The sequence below is a fragment of the Stegodyphus dumicola genome, chromosome X1 (assembly GCF_044657685.1).
Source record: "Stegodyphus dumicola isolate Sdum_Otavi_A_Nest chromosome X1, ASM4465768v1".
Taxonomy (NCBI): Eukaryota; Metazoa; Arthropoda; class Arachnida; order Araneae; family Eresidae; genus Stegodyphus; species Stegodyphus dumicola.
In genome coordinates, this window is record NC_140780.1 from 111,904,260 (window position 1) to 111,930,632 (window position 26,373).

The window sequence follows — 26,373 nt, forward strand, 5'->3', positions numbered from 1 at the left end:
TCTTAGGTAGTTACATTTATATACGCATTTATTTTGACCATTGCGTCAATGCAACACCAGCGGCTAATGGGTTAACAGAATCTTGCCCAGCTTCCATCTTTCCTTTAACAGATTCCTGTCCCGCTGTAATCTCTTCTTTAAACGATGCTTGGCCAGCTTCCATCTTTTCTTGGAATACAGCAAAAGTAGTGATGAGCTGTCTTAATTGTTTATCCATCGCTCTTGGCATTCAAATCCCAGTTCTGACAACAAAAAGTGCTGCGTGTGTACGGGTTCATAATAGATCGAATACACAAGTCAATAAAAAGTTCATAAAATTATTCTTATTTGAAGAAACAATAAAACAAAATGCTGAAATTTTCTCAGAGATATTCGTACAATATCTCAATATCTCACAGTAGTTATATTTTGAACTACTAAAACGTTAAATAGAACTCAATTCAAACTACAGAGAAAGCTTTTCTAATCTCACCGCAAATTCGTTACAATCAACAGCAAAAACTTAGTAAACAACTGAACTGAGATGTTTTAATTTGGCTTTAATAAGCTTTTTAATCATGCAGGAGAATGTTCTGGTAATTTTTATTTCTCGAGTTTTTTGGAAAGCAAAAGCAGTTACAAGGTATCTATTTATTAAATGTTAAATGCTTGTGCTCCTACTTTTTTACTTTGTCAGCATAACTTTCTCTTAAAAACTCGTTGTGCGCATTATACATGGGGAAATGAAACAATTGAATTACCATTCTACTAAAAATAGCAAACTAAATACAAAAAACTGTAACAATATTAATTTATAATAGAAAATACTTTTTCACTTTGTTTATTTAAAAGCAATTAAATTATTGAAAGACTGTGGGATCATTGAAAGTTTGCTAAATATATGTATTCATTTCAGCTATTTCAAATGCTATTATCATTTTTTAAATCACTGTTTCTCATGCTTTTCAGTATCATGACTCAATTTTCAAAATGGTTATTAAAAATGACCCACATACATTTAATTTCTCTGATTTATTTTTCTGGGATATGGCATAAAGTATTTTTTAAGTTAAATAAAATGTTATCACATGCAACAAGTACACAGCTTATTAGAATTTAAATTAATGTTTCTGCTTAATAATATATTGAAATTGCTTTGTAATATAGTACTTTGAAATGAAAATGATTCCTAATTGTTTGTTAGTATTAAGTTAATCTGGAAGTTAATTTTTTTTTGATAAAGAAGTGTTATTTTTTTAATTTGAATTCTTTAGACACAAGTTAAGATTGCTTTATTTATATTCTGGAATTGTTTTGTAAAATTTCTGTTTGTATTTGCCTGAAAAAGTATTTTTACTTGCATATTTCATTAAGATGCAAAAAGTTATACAGAATTCTTTGTAGTCCTATAAAATTTTTGAACAACTATTGGATTGCTTGGTAAGTTTATACCATCTTAGCAGGATGAAAGAAATTTTTTTTTGGGGGGGGGTTACGATCATTGTGAAAAGTAGGTATCATCTGTGCTAGAAACCATCTGTCAAATTCAGGTAGATTTAAGATTTTTAAACTGTGTTACAATAGTAGCACAGCAATTTGCCAGCCACCTACTTGCATTAAGTGCCCACCAGTGGCCAAGCGGCTAATACCACATGACACTAGTTCAACCCGGTTTTGAATCTCATTGAACTGGCTAACTGCATGGCTGTTTTCATGATTTTCCCTGTATATAGTGTGAAAATATATTTGCCAGAAGTTTTGTAAATTTTATCAGTTTATGCATGAAATTCATGTTTTATGAATTGAGAAAGTACCAAAAATTGGGCCAAATCTGCATTTTTTAAACACAGTCTTTACTGTTTCACTTTGCCATCTGTATTACATCAGAAACAAATTCTCCCCTTTTTTAAATTATGAATTCGAAAGTTGCACATCTTTAAATCTGGCAAAATTACATGATTTTCCAGTCAGTTTGACTACAAAAATTTTGATTCCGTGTTTTGAAAATATAAATATAATAAAGTTGTTAGGATATGATTCAAGTAAAGATAATATATTAAAATTGCATTTTTTAAAGGTGAAACAAAAATAAATCATCTTTGTCATGTTTTAAAATGTCTTTTATGTTGGCAATGTGTGAATGTGTTGATTCTGAAATATAAACAAGATAATAAACGTTATAAAGCAAAGCTTTGGAATTATTTTTTATCAAAAGAAAAAGGCTGTATAATTATATTAAAATTAATTGTATCTCTGTAATTTTCTTTTTTTTTTTCTGACAAAAATTTTACACTGTGTATTTGTTTCAAAATACTTAGATATATATAAATTTTGTCTGTAAAGCTCACAATTTCTTCATCCTTTCTTCCCCTAAAAAGCATTCTGTTTTTTAACAAACATTCGCATTCAATTTTTTTTTATGATGCATGTCACTTAAAAGTGCAAACTTGTATCCAAAAAATGTGCCAGTCTTCTTAGTGCAAGGCCCGGCTAGGCGGCAGATGGGAGAAAACTTGCTAGCCCGATTCTAATAAATTCTAGGGGTTTGTGACATACAGTTTGTACGAATCAAATAAGATAGTGGTGTGAGTGCATTTCACTAAGCTTCTCAGTGAGATGCCCTGCTGCTAACTTTACAGTTTAACAGCAATACTGGTACAGCTAGTATGCACAGCTCATTACAAATTGTAGCACAGAAATTCCACCAAACACACAGCATCATTTGATGCAAGAGAATTCTTATTTCATCAGAAGCCTAGGTGAATTCAAACTTCTTTATCCACGTTCACATGGGATTCACAGTGATTATCATTCTTTATGCACTTGCATAATTCTTTTTATGTACTGGTATGATAAAATCAAGCCAGATTTCTGTGTGATGATAAATGGCTGAGATTTCCTTATGCAGAGTCTCAGTATTAAGGTTTTCCCACTGGTGAAGCTTTCTTCTCAGGCCATATACTCATAATTGGTCTATCACAGAGGCTTGTCTGTCTTTAAGATCTCTGCAGATGCATGCACACGTTTTATATGCACTCCTTAAATCTCTTCACTGTAATCCATAGGCAAGAGATCTCTGTAACATAACTGATCTTTAGTGCTGAGGTTGCAATCATGGCTGTAGGAAAATTAATTATGTTTTCTCACAGTATCTCATTGATTGCAGTACTATGGTGTGTTTCTCAAGTGCATTGAACCTTAGAACAGAAAGCAGCAAGCTCAGGTCTTATGTAACTCTACCACTGATATTTAGAAAAATTGTGTTATACCAGTTTTTTACTGATATCTGAGGTAACCAAAACTCTCCTGGCAATTCAGTGTTATTCCTATGTCAGTAATATCACACTTAAATGTGAACTCCATTGAAAATTATTTATGTTATTTATGGCCATATTGTACAAATTTCTTTCATTCTACTACTATAATAATTTTTTTTAACATAATTGTTTTTTTTTTATTGAAATAAATTATTTTGCTGTCTTATTGATGAATTCTCTTTAAACTCCTGTTATTTGAGATATTAATTTTCCTTCTCCTATTATATTAGCGGTTTTGTACAAATTGAAGCAAGTTACCTCTATGCTGTTAAAGAATGTTAACTATGCTGTAAGTAAATTCTTGCTATTTAATGTGAGAATAATAATGCTTTCTGAGATTATGTTAATAAATACTTATACATTTTCATTTAAATAGTAAATAACAATGTTTTAAAAGTTTGTGTCTATTTTATTCATTAAAAACCAAAACATGGGATGACATAATTTGTACAACTGAAATTTGAATGTTAGATTTGAAGAGAGGGACAGAAAAGGGCAGAACAACACATATTTCATTTTAGTGTATATAATTTTAATATATAGTCAGCATTCTAGTATTAACAAAGTGTAATAAGGACATGTGTACTGCATTATATTATTATATTTTATTTGTTGGCATAACTAATTGCAGAAGTTTGACATCTTGCCAAAAATGCAAGATTGTAGCAATTAAAAAATTTTAGATTAAGTTTGCTCATTTTTTCCAGCCATTGCATTATTTTGTTTTTTTTTATTTTGAGGATATATAATCTTAAAATTTTTTGACTCCCAAAAAATAAAATATGGTAATCAAAAAAGCTTGGAGTTTTAGGTGCTGGTTTTTCCATATAGGGAAGAAAGAAAGCGTTGAAAATAGGTTCGAGTATAAACATATGAATAATTTTAAAATTGAAGCATTAAAACACAACATTTAAACACAACAGAACACAACATAAAATACAACAGATTTATAGACATACATTCAGTCTTCATGTGAAGAGATCTTGCATAAATTTATTTGCTGCATTAGTTCCTTCATTAAAAAAAGGAATAGTTTATGCTTATTTATATATTGATAAATCAAAAGCTTAGCCATTTATAGGTTAGAAAATATTTATATAAGAGAAATTATTTCTCCTTGCCATGGACATAAACTAGGAAAAACTAAAAATCCTATTTTCTTTAATGGTAAGTCCGTCCCCATTTACAATTTTGTAATATGTCAGAGTTTGGCAAAACACTGCTCCAGCTTGCTAGCATCAAACTTGTGAGATCCTTTCTTACTTTATTTTTTACGAATATCTTTTTTTTTTTTTTTTTTTTTTTTTTTTTTTTTTTTTTTTTTTTAAGTTGTTAAAATAGTGCTGGTAGTTCTCCTTCCTGTCATTGCTTTATCAGTGCTTACTGGGTTTGCCTAGAGATAGCTTCAGTATATGTATTTATAGTGTAATTCTTAGTTCTCTCTAGGGTTTCAAAAGTTTATAATACACTAATTATTACAAATATAGCAAAAAGTTGCACTTCAGTACATAAAAAAAAATCTTAATGTTTGCACTCAAAGTTAGGCTCCATCATTAGTGGCATGCCATCAGTAGACTAGAGGTATTAGGCTAGCCCCCTAATATTTTAGGTATTAACTTTAAGTAAATATTTACCTAACATTCAGGAGCAGTAAAATAATTATAATTTTATTTCTAGATAATGTGAACTGTTCGAATGCACTCACATATTACTAGATCAGTGTGATTCACAAGTTCATGCTTCGAGTTCACAATTGCATACTTGAATCTGAAACCCTTGGGCTATGCCAGATATCTCCAAGAAAGTCACCTAATCTCATAGCTACCTGTGTTGTTAACTACTGATAGTAGATCATAAGCAGTTTTAATTTTTCTCGTGATTCTTATCAACAAACTTTTACTTTTTGTATTGTGTATATCTTATGGGATATTGTGTTAACAAAAGAAGCAAGAAATATTGTTAAAGATAAATATACATTCTGTTCTCATTTCTACAAAAATGAAACATTAAATCTATCATTCCAAAATGGAATATTATACAATTTCAAAATGGGTAATTGAAATGCAAACTGATATTTTAAAAAGTCCGAGATCTAGAATCATTGAGACTTTGACAACTCTGGATTTTGGATATCTTCTTCAGTTGCACTACAGCCTATTACAGGCGAAGGCCATCTCAGCAAGCTTCCTGCTTCCTCTAACAGATCTGATCAGCTGCTATGGTCCGCCAATGATTAATTTTTAAAGTCTTGAGATCAGCTTCCGCACAGTCTATCATCTTGTGCGAGGTCTTCCTTTTTTCCTGGTACCCTTTACACTTGCAAAGGTCACCTTTTTAGCAGGGTTCAAGTTATCACATCTAAAAGTATATCCAAGCCACCTAATATGATAAGATTTGATGACTCGGACAATATTGGGTTGTTCGTATCTTCTATAAATTTCATGGTTAAATGAAATTCTTTAAAAAATTAAATTCTTTTCTCTAACTGGACCATGTCTTTGTTCATCTCGCCAGCATTCACTACCGTACAATATGCGAGGTCTAATAAGAGTTCTATAAAGATTTATTTTTGTCTTGAAGTTTGATAATTTAGATAGTAAATTCTTTAAACCATGATAGCATTTATTAGCTCTAAATAATCTAATATCAATTTCAAGTTCAGTATTTTTATTGTTAGTGATGATAGTACCGAGATATATGTAAACTGAATAATGCCCTTGAAAGTATAAGAATTTATTTGCAGGGGGGTAGGGGATTATGTGTTCTTGTAACTACTGCCATAAATTTTGATTTACCCTCACTAATGTTTAGTCCAATGTCTCTGCTGACTCTAGAGAAATACAAGTCTCCATTACCACCTGTTAATTTCTGCAAATAATGTCAATGTCATCAGTGTACACTAGTAACTGTATAGATCTCTGAAAAATGGTGCCTCTAATATATATTTATATAATATATTATATATTTATATAAAATTTCTCTAATTTTGGCATCTCTAGCCTTGTAACTCTCCAATTTACTCTCCGCGAAGTCATTCGTCAATCATTCAACTAATTTTCTAGGAAGTCTGAATTTCAGCATAGCTTCAAATAGCTTTTCATGGTATATGCTTTCATAAGTAGCTCTAAAATCAATAAAAAGGTGAAAGGTATCAATATTATGTTCAAAGTTTTTTTTCCAAAATTTGTCTAACAAAGTGAAGTTGATGAATAGTAGATTTTGTAGCTTGAAATCTGAATTGGTAACTGCCAATAGCTGTAGATGCATATGGTAATAACCTGTTATTTAAAATAAGGAAGAAGATTTTTAAATGCGACATTTAAGAGGGTGGTGCATTGATAGTTATGACATTCCAGACTGTCTGCTTTTTTAAAAATGGGACACAGGAAGCCCTCTTACCATTCAGTGGGCATCTGCTCCATAGTCCAAACATTAGGTATACCTTATGAATAGCATCAAAATCAGTTCAGGTAGGGCAATATTAATAAGTTCTGCCTTAATACCATCTGGTCCTGCAGCCTTGTTTATTATTTAGATTCTCAATAACTTAATTCCTTACTTCATGCAGGGATCGTGCATCAAGCTCCAGATTTTGATCATTTTCAGAAACATTCAGGTCGGTAGTTCGATGAACATCCTCCCCCCCAATGAAAGATTACTTCTGCAGAAGAATTCTTTCCACCTTTTCAACACTCCAACTTGATTACTTGTAGAGCACTGATTTTCTGGTAAAATTTTCTCTATTCTTTTTATGTTTTTAATTTTTCAATCTCACTAAATTGTTACCCCATATATGCTTTCTTCTTCATGAGAAACAATCTTTTTTCTTGTCTTTTCAACTCTTTATAATTATTTTCTACTCCTGTAGTATAGTGTTTTTGTATCATAAATTTAAAAGCTTTCTTGTTTTTCTCCTCAGTAATTTTGCCCAATCCCAATCCTATTCCCAAGTTTTTTGGAATCGATTTTTGGTCCTTAAAAGTCCTTAATTTCAGCCAAAATCGGCAGAAGATCCTTAATTTTAATAATCTGAAATTTCTGTCTGATTTTACGACTGCCATTTTGAGTGTGAATTAGCATTTTGCAGCAATATTTTTGGAGATTCACTGACAAATATGGTTATTTTTTGAATGGGTTGATGGGTTCTAATTTGTTCCTATTTGTAATATAACTGGGAGGATATTCGAGTTTCTGAGCAAGAAGTGAAATATAAGCATTTTGAGATTATTTCTTTTTTTGTAATGAAGAGAACTTTCCGCTTTTGGGGATGTGAATTCTTTTATTAAATGGTTCTAAATTTGGCGACTTATCAACATTTTTGTGATTTTAAGATAGGTTTGTATAGAAAATCTTTAATTCCCAAGTCTGGGAAATTTTTGGCGACTTTTATAGAACATTCTAACACTGATAAATTTCATTAAAATAATGGTAATGTATTGGAATTTTATTTAAAAAATAACATTAAAATAAAGCATTTTTATTTTTCACTCTCATATTATAAAGTTCCATTTTGGCCACATATTATACAATGTTTTGAATCTCAAAAATAAGAAAGGTATAATGCTATAAAGCACAATTTACGAAACAGTTTTTAGCGAAAGCAAAATAGCTATGTAATGAATTAAAAACGTCTTTTTAACTTTTTCATGGTAAGAGTTTTTCCCATTTCTCAAAATGTTCAGAATTCTCGGAATATGCATCAGTTTTCTCTTTCTGTACTTTTCACTAGACACAAGCATAGAAAATATCAAAAATGCTTCTAATCTTATACAGTATAGAAAAGAATTTTTTTATTAATAAAGATATTGAAAACTGACAATTCAAAAGATTCATCTAATATGTCTTAATGCATCATACACAGGGCTGGCACTATTCATTTTGCCACCCGATGCAGTCTCTGTGTATCCTAGATTCTGCTGCCTGGTGCCTTTCTAAATTCTGCTTCCAATGCCTGCTCTAAATTCTAAAAGTTTTACTATTTCTAGATTTTGTTGCTCGGTGTGTTACTAAATTCTAAAAATTTTGCCACAGCAGCTATGTGACTGGACCTTACCATATGTATTTCATATTTCTTCTGAATGTTTGTATTACTAAAGAAATAAAATTAGCAGCTTTTTCCATACATTCTAAATGCATTTTGTCTTTTGGAATAAGAGAAATCTTTAAATCCAAAAACTCTAAAGTGTTTTGTTGTTGTTAAACATACAACATGTTTAACAAACATGTTGAAGAAACAAACTAAATATGTAAAGAGAAAGAAAATTATTCTTCAGAGATATGTAGTTATTATTATATAAATTACCCAGTTGTTAACAATTTCAGCCTTTACTATAATTTCCCATTTCTATTTCCTCACCAGAATGCAAATCACTGAGACAGTTTTTAAACTGAGGTTTTTGGAGTGTAAGACAAGAGTGTGTTTCTGACCTCCACTTGCTCCCCGTGTTAGCTCCTATCAGCTCTGATAATTTGCATTAACGCTGCTGACATTTGAGTTTATTATGATGATAGAGTTATTGAACCAGATTAAATTGACCACTAATCTATATTTTTAGTTTGAATTTGACTCTCTTGTTTAATTACATCCCCACGAGCTGTAATTGATTTTGTTAGCATAAGAACATGCCTTTATGTTCTAAGTTCTTTTTAAATAAGAAGCTTATTTAAACCTCTGATTTATAGTTAGTTTCAGACATGGCCATAATTTGTTTCACGTCTGTTGGAGGGGGCAGAATATTTAACTTTTCCCAGATCAATTAATCTCTCATACGATTGTGGAGAGGTTAACAGTTCGGAGATAAAACAGGCAGAAACTAATGAGAACATTGTTTTGCATATTGAGACAAATGTCTAATTGTTAGTTTGGTTTGTTTAATTATGGCAAAGCACACTAGGACTATCTGCCTAAGGGGAGGGATGCCTTCGTGTAGGACTTTCTAAGGGAAACTGGCTCGTAGACGCTTTACACATGGAAAAAACCACGAAAATGCCAGCCTGTTCGTGGGATTCGAACCTTGGACCGAACTACTAGTGTTCAGCGACTTTACCGCTCGGCCGCTGGTGGGCCCACATTCTAATTGTTAGGAAAGATGCTTAAGGAGAAGGAAATCAATATAAAGTAGCCAAAATGTCTGAGCAGGCCTTCATATTAAAGACGCATAATTATTTTGTTGCTACAAAACATAAATGTTTAGTGTGCAATTATCCTAATATTGTTTAAAAATCAATGTCATAAATTTCATGTATTTTAAACTGTGAAATTTTATTAGATTATGATATTAATAGGATTTTTAAATATTATTAAAAAATAAATTAAATTTGATAGTGTCCATGTAAATCCATATGGCTAAGGTTATCTAATACCTAATTTAATTACTTATAACCAAGTGCTTACTCTTAAAAATTATCTTTGCATATTAAAGTGAGTTATTGCCTTTTGTTAACCTTTACAGTGGTCACAAGGTAAAAAACAAAACTATAAAAATTCATACTTAAAATATTGCAAAACAACATATCACCTGTAGTGCTTTAGTGGCTTAATAGAGCCTTAAAGTATATTAACTGAGTTACAACCCCTGGAACTCTACACGAAGCTATGACACTAACTCCGTCAGACAGAGCTCATCTAACTTTCAAAACTTACTAACTGTGGCTACATCAGGCCTTTCAGGTTTGTTCTCATCAGCAGGTCTCTCTCTAGGCAAGCAGGAGCGGTGACAACAGCCAGTCTTTTGTTATGGATCATGCTCATTATGATTTTAATGCTCATTTTAACCTATGCTGCTTGACATAAAATCTACTTACTATTTACTAAATTCTCTAGACTGAGCAAGTATGTGACAAAATGAGACATTAAAAACAAAAAAGCTAACTATTAGTAAAACATAACTAAAATATCACTTATTTTCTTTCAAATATGTCCAGTTATTATAAGTGTAAAATATTTAATGCTACTTGATAAATTTCATAATATTTATTCTCAAACATATTAATAATTATGTTAATGAAGCTATGGTTAATAATAATGCATCCTACTTATGGATCTCTTTTATTTTTAGGATGGCATTAAAAAGTGAAGTTCAGGCATAGAGATATAATATTTTTAATTGAATTTATTCAGTTCCCATTTGCTCATAGGTCCTTAATTTTTTTTCATTAATGGTTCTTTAAAGTCCTTAAAAGTACTTAATTTCCATGTGCAGAAATATGTATGAATCCTGTAATGCCATCCATATCAATTATTTCCTTTCATTTCTGGTATAACTTGTTTGCAGTATACTTAATTACTTTTTTCAATCTCTTTCTAAGAGAAATCACCATTCCGTACATCATCACATTTCATTAGCAATTCTTTTAGTTTATTTCTAAGATTTTTTGTCACAGCTTTGCACAATGAAGAAACATCCGGGATTCCATCTTTTTATTGCCTATTCTAAAGGTCCTACTTATCCTTCCTGTCAGGTTGGAAATCACCAGAAGGTGATCGGAGTAAACATTGGCTCCACGATAACTGTGGACATCCAAAAAGCACATTTCAGTGAATTAGATTCACTAAGAAATGATTGATCTGGTATTATGTTTTTCCACCTGGGGAGCATCAAGTGAGTTATGTATAATTCTGTGTTCAAAGAAGGTACCTCCTGTAATAAGTTTATTGGCATGTGCAAAATCATTGTCTTAAGCCATTATCACTATTTTCATCATGTAAACTGTGATTACCTGCAGTTCCCAACTAATCTCATGCCAATCTTAGCAAGTCACCAATAACAAGTTTTATATCATTTTTTACAACTGAAATTAAAATTTCCATATTTCTTCTTGGTAATTGTTTGCATATTCAGACAGGGGAAGATAGTAAGACATACTACTGCAGATTTTGTCATTTTTTATTTGATACTACATATGTTTAAGAATTGATAGTACATAAGCAATAGAAGATTTTCCATTCATATCACTGCTTTACTATTACTTTAAATTTCTGTAAACACACAAATTCATTTGATTGCATTGCTGTTTCTATGTTTTGTTGTTATAATGTGTATTATTTGATATTGCTCTGAGTTTGAAAATTTTAGGGTTCATTTTGTGTGTCATTATATTGGTTTAATTGCTTTGTGCATATGTTTTGTGCATAAGTATTTCTTTCATGAAGAGAATTGAAGGATGAAGAGAATTGAAGTTCCTTCAATTCTAAGTCCAAGAGTTTTTAAATTTTAAAAGTAGTTGACGTAGACCATGAGATGTGGGCCTAAATGCTCCTGCTTGGTCTTTCAAAAATTCTTCTCCCAGAGTTGGTGACATTTGGTGATTTCTCGCCAATTTGATAACATTTTAGGTGATTTGGGAAAATGTAGTTTAAAAACCCTATGACTATATTTTCCCCAATGCTTCTAGAAGCTTGTGCAACACCATATAACTACAACTTCAAGAGCTGGTACAAGTCAGTTGTTAATCAGTTGTGAGACTCTGTGGTTAAAATGTAGTTTGCTAAATTGTCTTTTAGAGTTTACTGTATGAATGATTTTAGGAATTTATGATATTTCTTATGCACTAAGAAGGAATTGCTTTATGTCCAGGTTCTTGGACATTTAAGTCATTATTATGTATAATAAATTGTCAATTTCATCTTGTTCATTTTAAGTGACTGTATAAAGAGACAGCCATGAAACTAGTTTTCAACAATATGTATAAGCTACAGAGTAGAGAATATTTCCTTAAAAGCAAAAATAATTGAAAATATTCTGGATGTTCTAGGTGGAACTATGGATTTACGTGACTGTGTTACACAAATTATATTTCCTATTGCAATAGATATATAGTAAAAACAAAGCCATAAGTAATGATGAGCAGAAATTTTGAAAGCGTAGAAGTGTTGATCCATAATGAATAGGATATTGGAGGCGAAGGCAGATAAAATCTTCATTTTTTATTTCAGAAAACATATTGGGGCCACAAACAAGTTGGCACATTAATTGTGCCTGTTCTGAAAAGCTTACAATTTAGATAATTTTGCAGGTAGAACAGAGGAACAGACAGACAGCAGTGCGGCAAGTGCATTATGTTCAGGGTGAAATATTAATTCAGACTGAGTTAGTTTCAGTTCTCAATGCATTTTGATTGGATAGTTAATATTGCTGCAGCCTTCCCTAAAAATAATTTTAAAATCTTGTTTACTTACTTCATTAAATTATTAGAATTCAAATTCTTAATGCCATTTTTCATAAAACAATTCCATACATTTAATCCATTACAAGCAGAAACAGTAATATGTATTTAATCCAATACAAGCAGAAACAGTAATATGTTTTCAGATTTTCGATATAATAATAATGATTAGCAATTTCAATATATTTTTAGTTTCACTAAATAAAACCTTTAAAAAAAATCCATATCACAGACTTAGAAATCACTCGATGAATAAATCATGCAAGAAAAAATCATTCCCATTTTTCAATTCAGATTGGATGAGAAAAGCAACTTTAAACTAACTTTTAATCGAGAAGATTGCTGACGCATAAGTTACAAGATGGAATCGCTGTAGTAATAAATTATTGACTTAAAAAAAAAAAAAAACTGATGATCTCCAAAATCATTAGATTGCGTTTTTGAAATACCTGGAATCTTGATGCACATTAATTCACTTTCATTACGGTAGAATAATTTTTAAAAATGGATTTCTCTTCACTTTAAATATTTACACTCTAGGCACAATGGTTTTGCTGATGGAAATACTTTTCGACGGCACACTTTTTGATAATGAGAAGAGTTATTCTTGACTCAGGAATCAACACATTTTGTTGACGTCATTTTTTTTTAAGGTACTTTATCCATTGGGGTTAGCAGCATAGAATTATCTTCATTGACTCAATTGAAATAAAAACAGTGTCATAAGTAATGACCTGCAGAAATTTTGATGGTGTAGAAGTCTTGATCTATAATGAACAGGAAATTGGAGGTGAATGCAGATAAAATCTTCATTTTTTATTTACAGAAAACATGTTGCGGCCACAAACAAGTTGGCACATTAATAATGCCTATTCCATAAAGCTTGAATTTTAGATAATTTTGCAGTAAGAAAGGAGGAACAGACAGACAGCAGTGCAGCTAGGCCAAAGTGTAGAAAGCAAGTGCGTTATATTCAGGGTGAAATCTTTATTCAGACTGAGTTAGTTTCAGTTCTCAATGCATTTTGATTGGATAGTTAATGTTTCTGTAAAATTACTATTCGCTGCTTGAGTTTTAGTTCCATTTACATCACCCTTGACTTTTAGTTCCGTTTATAGCACCAGAATTATATAAGAGTCATACGATGACACAGTGCAGAGAGGTTACTATTTTTAGAATTGAGAATTTACGTTGCTAATTCAATCTTTTACATATTTTTTATTTTTCTTACATATATATGTATGTATGTATAATATTTTAAGATACGGTTGGAGAAACACAAATATCTTTTACAAAAGACACCAGTTGTAGATGGTGCTGGTGTGTAGAATGAATAATTGCATAATAGAATGATGAAACTTAAGAGACAGATGTACCTGTAGATTCACATAAGTTTTTCTCTGGACAAGATAATTCTTGAGATGCATATTTGATTTACACAGTCATCATGGGTATAAACTGCATCCAATCCTTGGAAATGTATTGCATCTTACGAGATACAATGGATGACAGAGCAAAGTGAGTTGCAATGTGTTAGCTGAAGGAAAGTGAGATGCTTTCAGATGAGAGCCTGGGAAAATGTGAGAAGGTTTTGGTTATCAGAAAGTTTTAATTTCAATTGAAATCTTATCCTCTGATTGGATAAAACATACTTCCCCTGCAGTGTTATATAAGATTGTATGGTATGGCTTAATTTGAAGTGATGAAGTTTAGACTGATATATTATAAATAGTTACTGTTTTTAGGAGAGAAAGTGGGAATACCCAAATTAAAATGAAGAATAAAATTGGCTAATGTCAATTTAAATTAGAAGTTTGCTTTCGTATTTTTTTATCTTAACACACACTCACACATTTGCATACATACATCCATATATATGTGTATATATATATTGATTTTTATAAGTGAAATGATAATGGTATTTATGTATATATAAAATATTATATACAGGGTTATTAAAAAAGAAAGAGCAGATTTCAAACATTTATTTCTTCCAAACTATGAAAGATAGAAACATGAATCTAACATTAATGGATAGAGAAAAGTTTACAATTATGGTATGTGTTCAATAACTGCAGTTTGTATGGCTTCATATGCAGACGATGTTTTAGAACTCGCCATACCGTTGGTTGAGGAATTTTAAGTTCTTTGCTTACTCGCAATGTGGATTTCTTTGGGCTCCTTTCGTAAAGTGTACGAATACGCTTGACATTCTCATTCGATGTGCATGGACGTCCCGTGCTTTTCCCTTTGCAGATGTAACCATCTTCTACGAATTTTCGATGCCGCTCATAAATTTGCTTATGACACAGTGGTTGTTTATTAAATTGATGGCAAAATGCTCGCTGAACTGCAACAATAGACTCTAGTTTTGACAATTGTAGAACACAAAAAGACTTATTCTGTGGCGTAACCACCATTTCACTACAGACTACCAACCAACAAATAATACCAGAACAAACAACAGCGCCAATGCGGCCATGGTTGGAACTTTTACCCGTACTAAATTGTACACTTTTCTCTATCCATTAACCCATTGCTGGTTTTCACTTTGACAGCGAAAACAAAACAGACCAAAATGTCTCACAAAAGTTTTCACTTTTGTCCTCAAAACGGGCTTGCCTCCATGACTCAGGGTGTCTCAAAATGGTTTTGCCTCCAGTAAAAACATTTCTTCCCCCTATTCATTTTCCGTCTGTTAAGCATTCAAAATGAGAGAGTTGTAAATCTGAAGCGTATTCAAAGCTTAGATCCTCCTAATTTTCCCCTCGGGTTATTTGGGGCAGGGATGAACCATAAAGCCTTCAACTTGTGTTCTGTAAAAATGTTACCCCGTGTGCCTGACTTATTCTATGACTGAGGTGTTTGTATGAAGCAAAAATTAAGGATTAGAGTTTCTATGACATTTCCGCAAGATAGCCTTTCCTATTAATCCAGATATTACAATATAAAGCAATAAATGTTTCTTTGGAACCCTACAGTAATATTTAATTTTCATGTTATGGTTCTTATAACCATATTTATGAATACAGAAGCCTATTATATGATTATAGTTCCATTATATATTTGGAATTAATTTCTGTAGAGATTTTTGTGGAAATTAAACTATATATTTAAAAATGTTTCATGCGAACTGATTGGGCGTGTAAAGTATTATTAAGTTGGGTCAGAAATAAAATAAAGGCACTTATTTCTGTTACACCTAAAATTATTATACTTATTACTATTGTTCTATTTAATTTATCAAGTAATATAAACATATCCCATTTCTTTCACGATTAGTAATATTGTATCCTCAATATTTTTGTTATAAGAATGAAATACTTTTTACCAAGTTGGATGTCAATTATGTCAAATTATGTGCATTTTTGTTTTATTTATTGGTTATTAATAACAATGCTTCATCTTAAAATCGTTCAGTCTTTGATTCATGTCAGGTTGAATAATTGTTAAAAATTTCACAAATGTCAAATTTATTAATACTACCTTTAAATTTTTAAGTTCTAAATTAGAACTGCGTTTTAACTTTCACAAGTATTGCTGAGGTATTTGTCTATGAAAATTTAGTGAATTATCACAGTTTTAATTCATAAACTTAAAATTTTAACTAAAAATTTAATATTCTATAATGTTATAATTATTCAGTTTAAAGCAAGCTTTTTTGTTACAAAATAAAATGTTATATTATTAACAACTTTTAATTAGCAAGCAATCTTAATGCTATCGTGTAGATATTTCAGTGTCAGTTGCTTTATAAATTTGAATGAAATGATTAAAACATTTGAATGAAATGATTTTCGAGTTTCTTTCCTTGCTACTATAAGTTAATGTACATTATAAATGATTTTCTGTTTAAAAAAGTAGTGATAGTAAACTTCTTGAAACTAGAGACTATGGTTTAATGTTACATGCAGCATGTTTAATGTTACATGCAAACTTCTTTCCATTACATTCACGAAATATTAAATTTTGAACGTTCCAAAGAAAGTTAATATGGAAACATTCTGTGCTTATAATAGAGAGAAGCTTATTGTCTGCGTCAAGTTTCAGTTCATGAATATGAAAACTCTCCAACACATAAATAAATAGTGGAAAAAATACATACAATTCACATAGATTTTATGTAAAGTAACATCGATTGATTGATGTGTATTTTTTGTATTGAAGAGGGGAAAAAAAAAAAGAAAACTGCAGTTTTTGACACCATTAGGAGTCATGCATTAAAAAAAGAGATTCTTCTGTCTAGTAGAAAAGGTTATACTATTACAATATGACAGAGTAGACAAGGGCTATTTGCATAAGGTGAGGAATGCTTTTGTGAAGGATTTTCGTAGGAAAACTGACTCGTATTCGCATTCCACAGGTGGAAAACCATGAAAACAAATCATGCACTCTACATTTTCGCCTGGGATAGGATACCGGTTGAAACGGGTTCACGTTCGTTTCATGCATCCGAATTTTGTTTATGTTTCTTTCATTTAGCTCAAAACATACGAGTACTCTCTATCTTAAGAATGTCTTGGGGGAGTACTTTATAAGGGTAAATTACTTGTATTAATGTTACACATGGAGGGAAAATCACGAAAAGATCCGTACAGTTAGCTCGTTCATCAGTATTCAGCCAGGTTTAATTACTGTGGTTCAATGACCTTAATCACTTGTGTTCTAATGGGCCTCATGAACTTTGCATTTTTTGTTGATCAGGCCAATTTATGTCAAGATTGCATGAAATTTACCAAAATTAAAAAAACTGCTTTCTGATGAAATATTCCAGTAATTTTGATTTATCAGAAATTTAGAATTGTGTTAGGTTTCTGGAGTATGTGTACATATGAGCATATAACATTTAAATTTAGTCATTTTAAACATAAATCAAATAGCATATCTTTTGTGACAAATTCAGTAATCTTCAGTGCTATGTAATTAATTCCTTAAATATGAAAGTATTTGAAACTTAAATTAGGAATTATAGCAAATCATTCCATAGAAATATGCTATGCCTGTATTAGTCTAGAGAGGATCGATTATGCGTAAATATTGTAGTAGGCATGTCAAGTAACAATTTGTCAGCAGTATAGATATTAATTTAAAGGAGATAATTACAATATGTGTGCCTTTTGTTTTAGCCTAGTTTTGCTCCCGTTACTTTTAAGCTATCACTTGAATATCACTTGAAATAAATTTCTTTCTAAAATCAGAGGGATATTATTAACAATTCTTCTTTATAAATATAAAGTTTATCCTTTATTATATAAATAATTGAAATACTTAAATTTGACATTCTAATAAATATTTTATCTTAACTTTCTGAAAAATTGAATTTCTTTTAAAATGTGTAAAAATGAATAAAACCTGAATTTTTTCCAGTCTTATGATAATAAAATTTTAGAATCATCAGTTTGTATGTCCGTATATATTATAAGAAAGTATCTAATTCTTTTTTGAGGGCTCTTGTGATGTAAGTGATAGTAGATCTGACTAGCAATTGGCAGGTCTGCAGTTCGCATCCGTGCAAGAGCATAAAGAATTTTTCATATTTTCTCCTCAGAAAAACGGAATTGTATGGAAACGTGATAGACGATAATTCGTGAACACATGAATTAGGCCGACAGAGTCTCGTGCTTCTTCTCTTTCGCCCTATAAGAGGGGAAAAATAAGGAATTATGCCATTCTCCCTATCTTGCTACAAATGGATGTTCTTCCAATTATACTGGTTATCATAAATTAAGGAAAAATCACAAAAATATCGATAACTCTCTAAAAAATAAGCCAAACCGTGTAAAATTTGAATATGTTGCCAAGTAAGAGTAGCTGAGTAAAACTCCAATATGCAAATTAGTGGCGCTGCACTCAGAATACGTCATCTGCGAGGAGCGTAAAAGTCCATGTTTGAGAGCAAGCCCACATATTTCACTGTGATAGTGACATCAGAATTCTGAGATAGCCAATTTGTCCAGGCATCATTTGCCTGCAGAACTACGATAGAAAGCCCATTGGGAGACTAGAGGCAGGACAAAGTCAAACAGAAGTGGCCAGATGGCGAAATGTGAGTCCTTCTGTGGTTCATAGACTTTGGAGACAATTTCAAATCACAGATTCGACACCTAGGAGGTTCAGCCAAGGATGGCCAACTGCTACGACGAGCGCCAATGACTGATATTTGACATTATGTGCACTCAGGAATAGAACCGCTACTCCGACTCTTCTTAGATACTCCCTTGCTGCAGCCACCGGAAGGTTGATGTTAACGTCAGCTGTGCTTAGAAGGCTTCACGAAGGTGGTCTGTATGCGAGGCGAACAGCCATTTGCGTGCTGCTCAAGTCACGCCATAGGAGGGACCGTTTGCAGTGGGCACGACAACATGTCCACTGGACGCCTGAGCAATGGAGGGCTATTCTCTTTACAGATGAGTCCAGGTTTAGTCTAGAACGTGATAGTAGGCGTTATTTGATATAGAGAGAACCTGGAACCCGTTATCATCCGTCAAACATCCGTGAAAGAGATGCATACGGAAGAGGCAGTGTCTGTGTTTGGGGTGGCATCTCTTTGGGTGGATGCACAGACCTCCATGTTTTTCCAAGGGGAACCGTGAATGCTCATGTTTATAGAGATTACGTCCTTGATGCTTATGTGTGCCCATATGCCGGGGTAATACGTGATGCTGTTACAGGACGACAATGCAAGACCACACAGGGCTCGCATCGTATATGACTATTTTCAACAGGAAACAATTATGCACATGGAGTAGCCAGCTCGATCCCCAGACTTGAATCCTATCAAGCACGTTTTGGATGCTTTAGGGAGACGTCTAGCTGCTCTCAATCTGCCCCCTTAGACCCTTGCCGCACTTGCAACTGCTTTGCAAGAGCAATGGCTTTCGCTTCCTATGGAACTGATAGACCGCATAATTGAAAGCATCACAAATCGCTGAATGTGCTGTATTGCTTCTAGAGGTGATTATATTCCATATTGAAGGTACTTTTACTAAAGCAATTTGACATTCATTTTATACATGTGCTAATTTCTATACTACCATAATTGTCTGGTAATTTCTTTTTATCTTATTTGATACCTTACTATGTGTTGTATATTGTGGGTAAGTTTCATAAAATTCTACATGTAATATTTTCAGTAATCATGATTTTTGTGATTTTTCCTTAATTTATGATAGCCAATGTAGAATTTGGAAAACTTTGTTGGTAGAAGAATAATGAGAGCACTGCTGAATTTTCGCATTTCTTGCTTCGAAAAAATCCAAGGTCCGCCTTTTGCAAATTTTTCAAATTTACTTTTTCTGGTATTGCTTTTCCATTACAGTATGTTGATAGGTGAAACAACCCTGTAAAACCTATTTTACATAATTTACTTTCAAGTTACTTTAAAACACAATTTTCAGAATTAAACTTCCTACATATGGGTTCCCTCTTTCTTGATACTTCTAGTAAATTTATATTAGGAGACAATATAATCAATATTTCTAAATCGGGAGACTCCCGATTTTCGACCGCTCTCCTGCCAACCCGATTTACAATATATTTCTCCCGGTTTTTTCTTATTCTTAATATTTCTCGATTTTTTTCGATTTTTATGGAACTTGGCTTAATACTTCGTTATATAAACAAAAAAAAAAAAAGTGATTTTGGACGTCTGAAAGCAACTGAATTTTCTCTAGGTTATATCTGAAACAAAACTTTGTGAATCAGATGAGAATTTCTGCTTTGTGAGTGACTGACAGCATACGTATCCAGAAACGTCATTGTCCAGTTCTCCAATGGGCAACGAGTCATCTGCGTGTCATCTGGCATATATTAGCCAATGAGCACATAGCAAGCTCAAGGCCGTTAGCCGTTATTTGGATGTTCTTTCGTTATTTCGTTCATCTTTTCCTGAGTTGTTTGAGTACACATGCCTTCGGGAAATAGTTTTAGAAATTATCATCTTTTGTTATGTCTGCGAGAAAGATGAAATACTCGTGCACATTTCAAAAATCGTACGCAGTTGACTTTCCTTCCATTATTTCCTCAAGGAAATGTAATAAATTTGCGATGTGTACCATCTGTCATTGAGATTTTTCGATTTCGCATGGTGGAAGGGCAGATGTTCTGAAACATGTGCGTACACAAAAACACAAGGACAACATGAGTTGTTTTGAAGAAAACGAAAAATTAAATTTTTCTTCGGAAACAAAAGGCTAAAAAGTGATTAATGCAGATTTTCAGTTCTCTGCCTTTTTACTGGAGCACAACTTGTCACTGAATGCATCGGATCATGCTGCAGCTTTATTTAGAAAAATGTTTCCCGATAGTGAAATCGCTAAGAAATACTCAAGTGCAAGGACCAAAACAGGTGCAATTGTTAAAGAAATAGGTTTGAAAAATAAATCTTCAGTTATTAATTGCATTAAAACAACTCCGTTCTGCCTCTCTATGGATGGAAGCAATAACACCAATTCAAAACTGTATCCAATTGTTGTTTCTTTTTTTAATCCAGAGTCTTCAGAAATTGAGTGCAGTTTACTTTCTGTCCCCACTTTAGAAGGACATTCGACAGGCTTTAATATAGCATAGCTAATTATTAAAACTTACTAGCTAATTAATAGCTAATTATTAAACATAGAATTAAAATTATTTAAATAATCATTCATAATAAAATCATATTAAAAAATGCAAAATTAAATTGTATTTTAATATTTAACAGCCGTAAATAATGTTTAAAACATTAGATTAAATTTATAGATATTAAAACCAATTACTTTTAAAATAATGTGACGTCATTCATTACATCATTCACAACATAAAATTCCATAAAATATCATAAACAATAAAATTTTTATTTAAAATAAAAATGCAAAATTAAATTCATTTTTATTATTTAGAAGTAATAAATAATATTTAAAACACAGAATTTATGCATAATAAAACGCATTATTTTGTAAATAAAATGACAACAAAGTATCGGTTACCATAAATAACTTGTCTAGCAATGGGTTTACCATAAGTTGTATTGCTCGCCCCCCCCCCAAAAAAAATTGTCCTAAATCCGTGCAACCGTCTACCAAAGTAGCACCTTTTTATCATTTTAAAAGTCTTTTTAACGTTGTGAAAAATCTCCTGATTTTTGAGTGTCATAGGTTGGCAAGTATGTAATATATATGTATAACCGCATTTTATAATTTCATTACAGAAAAGTTTTATACCTTAGAGAGTATATCTTTTCTAGTAGATTTTGTATTGCTTGAATTTTGATGGAAAAGGAAAGTCAAGATTTCTACAAATAAAAAAATGCACTTTCCTCCGTTCAGTGCTGTATCTCTTTACTGACAAATTAACAGCAATAGATAGGCTTTTTTCTCCCGAATGTTCTGCCTTTGTGTAAACATTTAGGGGAAACCGGAAAAGCAGTAAAATAATTTTTCACTTATGAATCGGCATCTTCAAGAAGCTCCGACTCCCAGTGAGTAAAAGCGACCATCTGGAAAGATGTATTTTAGCATAAAATGGTTTGCAAATCCAAATAACATTAATTTAGAGAAATTTTTATGGATACAATATATACTAATTCTGAGATAAAAGTATAAAAGTAAGTAAAAGCGGGCGATTGTAGGGTGGTTTTCGCTACTTTTTATTTTTAGAATAGGGCCCCAAACATATTACTGTTGACCCTGTATTTAGATTTGCTAACTTTACTAAAGCATGCGATATCTATCTTCTAAGATAGAAATATTCCAGTTCCAGTGATCTTTTTAAGGAAAGCTTACATGCATTTAGGTTTACATATAGAGAAAAATCATGAAAATTCCATGCAGCTAATCTATTCCTTGTCGCACTTGCAACTGAAATAGAAGAAACTGAAAATAGAAGCCTACAAGAATTGATAGTGTTGTGTTGCTTCAGCGACTAGATTTCTCACTTTGATTTTGGAATTAAAAATATAATTACAAAGATCTCCACTAGAGGAGATCATAATTCATTATTCTTTTCACACATATAAAATCTGGTTAAATATGTTTCCTCGTTTATAAATTACAGAAGTTTTTTTTTTTCAATAATTCCTGATATTTTAAAGGAAAATTTTCATGTTTCCGGGTTCCATTTTTTTCTTGTAGCAGGTTTAAATAATCGTTGATTGAAACCACCCTAATTTTATTTAACAATCTGAAAATGACACAAATGACGTGAACTCTTTCATAATTTTATTACTCATTAGCATTAAAAAAAAACTGAACTTGTGTTGAAGATCACCTTAGAAGTGTTTCTTTTTTTTTATTTTCGTAATTTAGATTCCATACAGTCTGAAAATACATATCTAATAATACACAATAATAAGTCTGGTTTACTACAGCCAAATAAGTGGCCAATAAGACCACTAAATATTAGTTGTTCGATTTAGATTCAAACTCAGACGAATGAATGCGATGGCTGTATGGTATTTTTCCATGTGTGATATGAATATGAGCTATTCGTTAGAAAGTCCTCTATGAAGGCATCCTTTTCCTTAAAAGCAGATAGTCCTCGTGTGTTTTGCTGCATTCAAATAATCCTAACCTTCAACTATGGCACCTGTCACGGTAAATCAAGATGAAAGTTTTCTAAACAAGATTTTTAAATTGGGCTGTGGGGGTTCCAGTGGCCAATCACTAAAATCGCTGAATACTGGTAATTCGACATGGGTTCAAATCCTGATGAATGCGCTTGTGCTATGAAAGTTTTCCAGGGTTTTTCTACGTTCAGTGTGAATGAGATCTAGTTCCCCTTAGAAATTCCCTCCATGATAGTTTCAGTCCTCTTGCGCAGATTCCAAATCCATTAAACTTTCTTTATTAAATACAATTATAATTCTTTCTTTTTAGACAAATCGCAGGGGAAAAAACTGTAAACATCAAATCGAGTGCGATTACGAATATTTTAAAATAGTTAAAATTTTGAGCAGGAAAGCTTTTTTAATACATTCATAAGCAACTGAAAATTAGGGGAAGAAACAAATTTTAAATTGGTATAAAACTTTGTCGATTTCACTACAATCTATATAAATGTGTTTTCAAAAACTTCTGCTGAAATATGAAGAGTTGTATTTGTAAAGCATTTATTAGTGAGATCTGTAATTATATACTTAGCTTTTAGTTTTCATAACTTTCCATTCATCACAATAAAGTCATTAAGCATAAGTGTGTGCAAAAAAGGAATTTTAAAGAAAATGTTATTTTTACAAAATGACTCGAAATTTCCTGAGCATAAGTATAAGTAATTATGTAACTCAAATAATTAAATACTTGTGAAAGTTTTGTTGACCTCTCTCAGTCTTACCAATATTTCTATACAGATATATAACATAATTAAATATCGATAATGAGTATCATAGATAGTGGAAAATATAGAATGAGCATCACAATATATAATTGTGTTTGTCGCAAAAGCAGCCGCTTTGATAAATGAACATAACTGTCGGGAATTGCGTACGAATGTCACATACATGCTTTATAATACCAAGAATGTTATAAAAATGACGGTTATCTGATATCAACATTTACTGAACTTTCCAAAATGTTTAAAAATATAATATTTAAGAGTCGGCAATTTTGTTTAAAAAATTGTATGCATTTCAATCACGGTGTTTGTCGCTATAATCAGAAGCTCGTCATCAATATTTAGACTATTTCTCGATAAGCTACCGAGTTCAAATTTTGTACTCGCACCGTTTACTAATGGAAATACAGCGGGATAAACTGAGTTTTATAAAATTTGATTTAGAGGTCTTAAAATTTAATGTTGAAACAATTTTTTGCACATATTTCCATTTAAAGAATAAACTAAAAATCTCACAGATTTTAAGTTTGCATCACTTTACAGAGTGTAAAAATTTGTCGTACAGATTAATGGGAATAAGAGCCCCTTTGAAAAATTCATGTACAGTTTTATAACAAGTATAATAGATTCTTAAATAACGAAATCAAATAATCGAATCGCATTGCTGAAAGTACAAGATTTATAAATTTATCAAGAGAGCCGCACGTTTTTTATTATTCATGATATAAATTTGTAGAACTTTTTTTAAAAGAGAATTATTTAATCACATGTTCCGAGTAAATTATATAATACATTATTTTTCTCATTTTAATTCATTAACAATTTTATGAGTCATAAATAAAAGTTTATTTTTAAAAACTTGTTTATTTTATTCAATAATTGTTCTAAAACGGAAACTCTTAATTCCTTTTATATATACATTCACTTTTTAACTGGTAATAAATTCGGTTCCTTAGAATCAGTATAAGGCTTATATATCTTAAAACATCAAGAAGACTTCTCCCCGCGCTAATGACAGCCATTACCTATTGTCGTCAGCGGTTGCGTGGACCCTTGTCCCCTTAGGCAATGGGGATTGGAAGACGTAAAAAATACGGGCTTGTCGTTTTTGATAGATTTTTTTCGCTATTACAAAAACACGGGACGATCCGTTTTTGAGCGTACATTTAAACTAACAATAAGCCGTAATGAAGCATTAAGAGACCTGCATAAAAGAACGAGAAAATACGGGTCAAACCGTTAAAGGGTTAACGCTAGAATCGTGTTTCTATCTTTTGTAGTCTGGAAGAAGTACATGTTTGGAATCTGCTCTTTCTTTTTGAATATCCCTGTATAATAATTGAAATGATTTTATTAATATGGTATAATGTATATTGATTATAATGAGTATTATTTATTATTTTTTCAGGCTAACTTTGTAAAGCTCATGGAGCTACAGAGAGACTTGTATGGAATTGATAATTTAACTGCTGGTAAACGGGTATGACCATTTTTATAGTTAAAAAACATATGATAAGTTCCCTTTTCTTACCAGTATTATTTTGCATACTTTCTCCCATATGGTTAAAATCATATTTCAGAATTTCGAAGATGCAGATAATGGAACCAACTGAAAATTTGCATGTTCACAGTATCATTGGGTCATTTATCAAAATTAAATCTTCCTTCTAATTTCTTCTCTTAGCTTAAATGGGTATGGCCATTTATATAGTTATATCAGGAAACTGCCATTAATTCTGTTTCCTCATGAATATTTTATTCTTCCGATGCAGATATAAAACAAATTAGAAATATGTGCATTATTGCTGTCCATCATTTTATATTTTGACAGGTCAATGTGTGTAGCTTATCTAATTTTTCAAAATTAAATCTTCCTTTGCATTCCTTTTGTTAACTCCATAACTGAGAAAGGCTATGATTAATTATAGCATTTTCTGTTTCTGTTGTATCATTTTAGAAATATTACTTTAAAATTCTCATTGTACAGTTGACATAACTTAGACAAATAATTATGGTTTTAACATCTGAGTGGGACCGCTTTTTGGTATCCATCTGCTCATAAAGACTTTTATTTAAATAGCTTCTATTAGCTAAATTGTTATAATAAATTACATTAGTCTGTGTTTTTATAAACTTCCATTCATCAAGGTAATACAGTACAAAGTCTGAAATTGGGACTTCGGCGATTCTGGATTTGGGATTTTTCCAGATAATAGATCATCAATTTAAATCTGGTAAGATGGCATACAGACATTATACAATTAAAAATATGAAATCATAATTTATGAAATAAAGAACAATTATGATCTAAAGGGTATCAAAATTTACAAAAGAAAGCTCAATATTTATTTGTTTACTTTATTAAACATTTCTTTCAATGTAAGTTATTTAAGATGCTTCCACAAAATATTCAAAATGTTCATTTTTCTTTTTTCTTGTGTCATATACAGTGGACTTTCCAATGCCATACTCCTCGCATAATTTTGAGACGGATATGCCTTTATCCATTTTTTACAGCAATTCTACTTTTTGTTTAATGGACATCGAAACATGGTTTTCCTTTATAGATCCTTTGGCAACTCGAGAATTGGAAACTCTTTTCGACATA

General features: G+C 31.5%; 1 protein-coding gene across 3 annotated transcripts in view; it reads left to right on the plus strand.

The window, feature by feature from the left end:
* Cdep (Chondrocyte-derived ezrin-like domain containing protein) overlaps positions 1-26,373 on the plus strand; it is a 295,887-nt gene that overhangs the window by 206,114 nt on the left and 63,400 nt on the right. For all 3 annotated transcript variants that reach the window (XM_085807133.1, XM_085807131.1, XM_085807132.1), the window contains 2 exons: positions 3,527-3,585; positions 25,174-25,245. In XM_085807133.1, the coding sequence (XP_085663259.1) occupies positions 3,527-3,585; positions 25,174-25,245 (131 nt within the window). The remainder of the gene's footprint in view (positions 1-3,526; positions 3,586-25,173; positions 25,246-26,373) is intronic.